Source organism: Leptosomus discolor, unplaced genomic scaffold (assembly GCF_034619465.1).
Source record: "Leptosomus discolor isolate bLepDis1 unplaced genomic scaffold, bLepDis1.hap2 HAP2_SCAFFOLD_35, whole genome shotgun sequence".
NCBI classification, from domain to species: domain Eukaryota; kingdom Metazoa; phylum Chordata; class Aves; order Leptosomiformes; family Leptosomidae; genus Leptosomus; species Leptosomus discolor.
The window spans coordinates 1,848,409-1,856,801 of NW_028237764.1; the positions used below are offsets into that span (position 1 = coordinate 1,848,409).

Consider the following 8,393-nt stretch of genomic DNA (forward strand, 5'->3'; position numbering starts at 1 on the left):
CTTTTCTCAGCTCCCCTGGGAATTCCTGGAGGTGAAAGGCAGGAGGGAGGTGTTCAGATGCAAACCCCTGGCCACATCTGAGTTGCCAGAGGAGATGCAAGAGGCACACAGGTAACTGCAGGCTCTGATGGAGAAGTTTATAGAGACAGGGCAACATCTCAAGGATCATATATGAGCGTGGTGGAAATTCCTTTGGCCTAGGGAAATGACAGCCCTATAAAGGCCAAAATAATCTTTTCCTGCTCATCACACTCATGGCCGTTTTTGGAAGTGATCCTATGAACAATTTCGATCATCTGCTATAGGACAGCGAGATCTCTCTCTCTTTTCACCAGCTGGATTTACTAGATCACCAGTGACTACAATGGCACCTGTCCCATGTTCATCCCCACGTTGCCTGACAGAATTCAGGGCAGCTACTGCATTTAATGCTCAAGCCCAGGCCCCCAGAGCTACATGAGGTGCCGAGGCTGGCAGGGACAGCACAGGACCTACAGGAAAGCAATTCCCATTAGGGCAGGTGTGTCACAGAGGCCCCAGACAGCATCGATGAGAGCTTGACTTGGTGCCCGTGTGCCATTGACTGATACGATCGATGAGTCCTCAGATGCCAGGAGAGCGGCAAGGTCTGCCCCTTCTCTGCCCACCAGCGTCAGGCATTGCATGAGCACAAAGCAGATCACACAGGGATCTTTACCGGCTCCTTGAGGATAAAATCCATGCAAAGACCAAGAATTTTAACAATGCGCCTGGATACTGTGTCTTCCAGGACAGCGTCCTCCAAGCACAGTAGGGGTCCATATCATAACCCAAGTGGAACTCAAAAAGGAATTCAAGGGCACCAAGAAGACTTTTTAGTACTTTAGGAACTGTTAAAGAAGAAAAAGCGATAACATAGGACCTCTGCTGAATTTAGGGAGAGCAGGTGTGGATAGATCTGAGATAGTCTATGTCCCCTTTGCCTCAGTTGCCACCAGCAAGGTCTCCAAGGCCTTTGAGCTTTGAGGCAGCCTTTGACAGAGAGCAACCTGGGATGGATGGGGGTCAAGGCAGGGGTTACTTGAGCAAACTGCACTCTTCCCAGTCCATGCGACTGGAGGGGCTGCATCCAAGATGGCTGAACCAGGAGGCACTGGTTGATCACAATGCCACTAAGAACAGCACTCAGCCTCGGTGAGGTATCTTTAAAACCCTATTGATTAGCACTGACATTATAAGGAAAGAATCATGCAGATAATCGTAGGTCCCTTTAACTGATGGGAATCCCAGGGGGATTAGCAGTCAACCTGAATGCAGCAAACCATGCAGACCCCAACCACAGCAGACAGTCCCCGGTTTTGGTCATTCCAGCTGCTATAGGATTTTCTTACAAGGAAACAACTCTATTGATCATCTCTACAGTCAAACAGAAATGATGTTTGCGTGACAACTCGTTGCTGCAGCGTTAGATAGAGGCAAGGACACGCAGGAGGCGTAATGTCTGGTAGAGAGTGGGAGCTGCCTCCAGGCTCTTGTGTGACCACATGCTGCTGAGGTTGTCCTGCTTCCAAGGGATCTGGACAGCACAGCGCGGGTTTGAAGGCCACGCTGTACGTGCAGCACAGCGCAGCACAGCACTAACTGCCCGAGGTACAATGGTGTTCTGGTCAGGATCAGTGCCCAGGTTTCCCTCTGAGAAGTCTGTGTTCCCCTACGGTGACACAGCTGAGGGGCTGTGGCCCAAATACACACGGCCAGGAGGAGCCCCCAAGGCTTGTCACAGCCCTGTGACATTTCTGCACTAAACAAGGCGTGGTGGGACAGCTTGCTGAGCACTGGTGCTGCGCTGGAAGGATACAGGCTGTGCCAGAGGCAGTGACATAGAGGATGAGGGTGGGGGGATGCCCCCAGTGTGAAGGATCAGATCAGATACATGAAGCTCCTTTACAAGACGGGCAACAGGTTGCGTTAACTTGTGTGAGTGAGGGTTAGAGGAGAAGACAGTGAGGGTGACACTGTCTTGGCAGTTATGAGCTACTTGATGAGGGCGGGTAGGCAGAAAAGGTCTGGGAGTGTCCAGGTTGATGAGCAGGTTCCTGTTGGGAACGGGAAGGGCCCTGGCAGCCCCTGGCCATACAAAGCCACCCAGTGCCAACAGTGTGGAGGCTGCTGGGATGACTTCTGAGCAGAGATGCTACAAGGGCCACCAAGGGGGATGCTCCCCTGGACCTGGTCCTGGCAAACAAGGAAGAGCTGCTCAGGGACACTATAATCTGTGTCAGCCTTGGCTGTTGTGACCAGGAAATAGGGGGGTCCCAGGCAGGAGAGGGGCGCGAGGAAGGCCAGCAGCAGAACACAGACCTGGGACTGCAGAGGAGGAGACATTGGTGTCCTCAGGAGACTGACACAAGTGGGGCCATGGGAAGCAGCTCTGAAGGGTGAAGGTGCTCAGAGCCCTAGAGCCAGGGAAAGACAAAAGGATAATGATCCAGACAGACTTCAAATGTGCTTTTGGAGTTGCACACGCCCATGGAGCTATTTGGAAGGGAAGAGGACTTTCAGCTGCAGAAGGAAAACATATTATACCTGCAGATGCCCTTTTGAAATAATGTATGGGAGGTCATTTCCGACTCACTCTAAAGATGAGAATCTTCAACAAGAAGGAGAGGCTCAGATTAATCAGTACTTCTTTCTTTGGGATCAGTATTGAAAGGTATTAATAAATTGGTGCTATCTAGTCATCCCGCAGGACTGGATGCGCCTGTTCACTCCTACAAACCAGGAGGTTGGCTGTACGTCAAGAGCATTTCCGGATCTGCCTTGGATGAGAAGTGGGTGGGACCATTTCAAGTGCTGCTAACTGCCTACACTGCTGTGAAGGTCCAGGAACTCACCGCGTGGATCCGCTTCTCCAGAGTTAAGAAAGCACCAACACTGTGAAGACCTGATGTCACCGGGCCAACTTCCACGAGACTGTTGAAGAGGAGAAGTTAACATCTGTATGTGTCGTTTTAGGGTGGGGAATGGAAAGAGTTGCCTTTTCTCCCGGTTGGCCCTTAACAGGAGGAGGTTATTCGAGTTGCCTGAGTGGGTCGTGTGGATGGGTGAATGTGACCACAATTCAGAAAGGAGATGATTTTATGTGCCCAGCAAATCAGAACAGTAAGATTCTAAATATTACCCTAAGTGGTAATTGTTCAAGCTGGAGGCCAGCTCCTACCAACAGGAGCGTAACTGAAAGGCAGGGGAGGGTCTTTATTTCATGTCCAAGGCTAGTCGAGACGAATATCCCAATTCTTAGTGAAGGAGCCATATCTTACTGTAATATAATGGGCATATCAACCGACTTAACACAATGTCAATCAAGAAATGAAGCAATTAATGCTGCTCTGTCCCGCACCTGATCAACAAGGGAGTTAGAGACGTTATTTTGTATGAATGCTACTCCTATAGAAAACAGGAGTTGGTGGGGAGATATGCTTACCATGCTCAATCCTAGACCCAAAGTTAATAAGGATCAGCTAGTTAGAATCTCACCTACCTGTGCGGAAATGGCGCCAAACCAGCAGAAACCTGTGTTATACTTCAACATTTCTCTCCCAGCTACCCCTCCCTGTAGGATAAAGCACACCTGGTAGGAGATATTATTCGGACGAGCTGGGACAATTATGGGGATTCTAAATGCTGTGGATTTGGAAACTCTGCAAAATAAACTAGGAAGAGCAGGGTTCGATGTTTCTCAATCTGGACGACTTCAGGCAGAATAGTTACCAACCACTTTTAAATCGTAGATCCGGTCCCTAAATTCTGATCACAGGTTCTTACATTTATTTGAGGTGAGCATTCTGAACCAATTGGAAACCTCCAAAACCCGAACTCAATTTATGGGCTGGATGGTTTGTACTTTACAGACTATTTGGGGAATTACTCAAAAGGACCAGGTACAGGCAGGCTTAATGAGGAATAATGAATTCCGGTGGAGACAATGACTGAAACAGTGGATCAGTCCGCAGCATTGGGTGAAGTCCTATCCAATGGAGTGCAGGAAAAATGTTGTATTTTAACATCCATCAGAAAGATCTCCTGTGCAGGTTTTTGACATCACCAACTTTGTTCTGTGGGTCTGGGAAAAATGAATATCGGTTACCTGAAATGAAAGGTAAATACATAGGGACAGATAATTGAATATATGATTTGGACCAATGTCAAGATACCTTAAATGGGAAAGGATGTGGCCAACAGTCTCAGCTTTATGAGCTCTGCCTATGGGAAGACTCTATCAATAACTGCAAATGGACAGTATTATCCCCTGAAGTATTTGAAATGTCGGTGGAAGTCAATGCAAGGTATGTTTGCTTTGTAACAAATAACAGAGCAGTAGTAGAGAAATCTGGTCTAGATACTGCATTTGTAGGGTGCCTGAGAAATCTCACTCATTTAAACTGTCATGGGCAAATGTGTACCTTAGGCCCATACCGAGCAGCAAACTAGTATGTCTTGGCGTTCTGAAAGGTTGAACCTAAGTCATACGAGCCTCTTCAGAAAAATTAAATAAGGTTTTAAAGGAATCTGTGGAATTAGAGGAACATTGGAGAAAAAGAAATAAGACCCTGAGAAAAAGAAAGAAGACCCTGTCTGAGGCCATAGTAGAGACAATAATCACCAGGGACTAATTAGTAAAACGATAAAGCCAGAGAGCAGGTGATACAGCTCATATTTAGTGGGACATTGTCTCAGGTAATTCACCTTCTGCCCAGAAAATTTTGGGCAGATGCACCCTATCCTAATCCTGATCAAAGTAGTGACTCTAAAGACCTTCTTTAGAATCATAGGACAGTTTTGGTTGGAAGAGACGTGCGAGGTCATCGAGTCCAACCTTTGTCCTTGCTCTACAAACCCCACTAACCCACGTCCCTAAGTACAACATCTACCCGTCTCTTCAACACCTCCAGGGATGGTGACTCCACCCCCTCCCTGGGCTGGCTGTTCCAATGCCTGACAACCCTTTCAGTAAAGAAATTCTTCCTAATCTCCAGCCTGAACCTCCCCTGGTGCAGCTTAAGGCCATTTCCCCTTGTTCCATCGCTTGTTACTAGGCAGAACAGACCGACCCCTGCCTCGCTACCAATTTAATTGTTATATGTGGTGTAAGCTTAGAACTCTTACTCGCAGAATATGAGCATTACCCAAAGTAATGAAGTATGAGAATTTAGAAGATCTGTAAAAGAGTTTTCAGAGATTAAATAAAAGGGGTTGAATGAGAGGGCTAAGATTTCCTTGTATTTACCATGTTAAGCCTGGTTGTTTTAAACTACGCAGTGTAGTCTTTGAGAAACATTTGATCTTATATACTCTGTCTGTAGTTTACACTGTTTGTCAGAGAATGATATTTTTACTAGTTAAGGCATGAGGAATTTGATCATGTGTTTGTGTCAAGGAAGAACAGTTTGTGTGGCCTTTGGTGTCTGGAAGATACAGACATATCAATGTATGTAAATAACAAGAACTTGGAAAAAACACCCAAGTACAGTACGAGACCAGGAGACATAAAAATACGTTCAAAGGACAACTTAAGCATGTGCACCAGTTGGGGTTAAAGAAGGACAACGTGAGGAAGACTACAGAAGACCACCAGAGGGAGAAGAGTCCTCTACCATAATTAACTGTGCAGGTTCCAAAAAATTAGCATATAGTAATGGATTCTAGGAAAATCCTGATTATTGTAATTACTTTTGAGAGATGTAATGAATAGGCACGAGTTAAACTGTCCTTAAGCTGTTTTGTGAGACCACTCCGGTGGAGCACTTGTGGCGGAGCAATCCCCAGTGCTGCCCAGTGCTGCAACAAAGAATGCTGCTTCACAACACCCTGTTGTTACTGAGCGGTCATCTCGGAACACTCACCCGGCTGCAGCTGTCCTCCCACCTCGGTGAGGAGCATTAGAAAACAGGGGGGTTTGGAAGCTCTGACTTTTTTTTCAGTGTAACGGTTCATTCCCATAGATAACAAATGGCAACAGCCCGGCTTCTTTGCAGAAGGAAAAGCAGCCCTGCAGTTCCTTAAGCCCCAGGGCTCTGCATCAAGCACCAACGCAGCAGCAGATCCAACCAAAACCAAAAATAGCACAAGACTTTTTTCACATCCATCAGCAATTACTTCTAAAAAAAGATTTCAGTTCACTCTTCTAAAACCTAAAGCCACCTAAAGGACGTGGCCTCAAGAGGTCAGGGCAGACACAACGCAGCTCTACCTGCTGCATCTCCTCCCCCAGACACCGAGCAGCAGCTGAAGCCCTCTCCAGCCTGTCCCACCCAGCGCCCCAGGAAAGGGCTGTCAGGCCTCTTCACAAGGCTCTGCAAAGGCACTGGCCTCCAAGACCCCCCTGCTGGCCCCCGACCTCTCCCAGTAGCATCAAACAGGTATAAAAATTAATTGTATGTATAAAAATCAATTGTATATATTCTGTTAAGATACCCTGTAGAGTCCCAACCTACGTAGACCAGAGGTGTTCATTAATTGATGGTCTGTTCATGGTTAAGGGCAAAGGTAATATGTTCTTCTTTAGGGATGTCTGCTAGGTGGGATTTATTACTCTAACTTTTTGTTAACAGTCTTTGAATCGTGACCAAAGGAGAGTTTGAGCCAAAGGCTTTGACTCAAGGACGTTGGAGGGTCGCACATTTGAGTCTGGGGTCTGCGGGTGGTCGCAGCGCAGCCCGTTGACTCGATTCAAGAACCTACTGCACACAACAGGATGAAGGTGGAGAGATGATAGTGAGTTACAAGAATTAACTTGTTTATGTACGAGAACCTGTTTATTATGTATTATGTATCCAGTATAACCAGTAACTGGGACACTTCTTGTTAACCTCGTCGGATCCTGGGGATGGCAGGACCTCCAGCCGGCACCAAGGGATTCTCGGGGAGAACCACCGATCCCCAGACCGCACTGCTCAAGCAAGTTCCCCAGGAGAAGTTAAAGGCGTTGTGTCATTATTGGGTTGGGGGACTGGTAACTGCCTGTCCGTAAGGCGTGGTGGAAACCCCACAGACATTGAACTGGTGGTGCTGCTCTGCAGAGCATATGGGCTGTGGTGGAAAGGGCCATGCTGGTGAGGCTGAGAGACAGACCCAGCTCAGGTTTTCCACTGCCCCCTTCACCCCAGCACGCATACGTTGCCCCAGCAGCTCCAGAGAAGGTCTTGGAGAAAGGAACTCAAACAAGTTGGTACAGGGTCCTTTATTTGGTTTCAACACACAGAGAGCACAGCTCCTTATTTACACAAAATCTGTGGGGCACACAAGGCAGGCAGACACTGGCATAGAAATACGATGAAGAATGACAGCATTTTGTGGACAGCATTAATACAACCAAGAAGAGCAAAAACCCAGAGAAATGAAAGCAAATAACCTGCAAGAGAGATGCTGGGCCTGTAATGAGTTCTATTACTAGTGATACGCAGAAAAAATGGGCAGTTCATTGCTGCTTCTGAGAAGCAATCAGTCATAAGTTTCCTCAGGGCATCCTTGAGCTCCTGGTTCCTCATGCTGTAGATGAGGGGGTTCACTGCTGGAGGCACCACCGAGTACAGAACTGCCATCACCAGGTTCAGGAATGGGGAGGAGACAGAGGGGCGCTTCAGGTAGGCAAACATGGCAGTGCTGACTAACAGGGAGACCACGGCCAGGTGAGGGAGGCAGGTGGAAAAGGCTTTGTGGCGTCCCTGCTCCGAGGGGATCCTCAGCACGGCCCTGAAGATCTGCACGTAGGACACCACAATGAACACAAAACACCCAAAGGATAAACAGACACTGACCACAACCACCCCAGCCTCCCTGAGGTAGGTGTCTGAGCAGGAGAGCTTGAGGATCTGGGGGATTTCACAGAAGAACTGGTCCACAGCATTGCCCTGGCAGAGGGGCAGTGAAAATGTATTGGCCGTGTGCAGCAGAGCATAGGGAAAAGCAGTGCCCCAGGCAGCTGCTGCCATGTGGACACAAGCTCTGCTGCCCAGGAGGGTCCCGTAGTGCAGGGGTTTGCAGATGGCAACGTAGCGGTCGTAGGCCATGACGGTGAGAAGATAAAATTCTGCTGTACACAAAAAGGCAAAACCAAATACCTGGGCAACACATCCTGAGTAGGAGATGGTCCTGGTGTCCCACAGGGAATTGGCCATGGCTTTGGGGAGAGTGGTGGAGAGGGAGCCCAGGTCGAGGAGGGAGAGGTTGAGGAGGAAGAAGTACATGGGGGTGTGGAGGTGGGGGTTGCAGCCTATGGCAGCGATGATGAGTCCGTTGCCCAGGAGGGCAGCCAGGTAGATGCCCAGGTAGAGCCAGAAGGTCAAGAGCTGCAGCTCCCGTGTGTCTGTGAATGTCAGAAGGAGGAACTGGGTGATGGAGCTGGCGTTGGACAT

At 48.3% G+C, this 8,393-nt stretch overlaps 1 protein-coding gene across 1 annotated transcript; it reads right to left on the bottom strand.

Moving 5' to 3' along the window:
- Positions 1-1,444: 1,444 nt before the first annotated feature.
- On the bottom strand, positions 1,445-8,393 carry LOC147412980 (olfactory receptor 14C36-like). Its single transcript, XM_086480846.1, has 7 exons — positions 7,430-8,393; positions 6,823-6,928; positions 6,606-6,716; positions 2,874-2,952; positions 2,615-2,629; positions 2,209-2,346; positions 1,445-1,690 (listed from the first exon to the last, which is right to left on the bottom strand). The coding sequence occupies exons 1-7, from the start codon at positions 8,391-8,393 to the stop codon at positions 1,445-1,447; spliced, it is 1,659 nt and encodes a 552-aa protein (XP_086336972.1).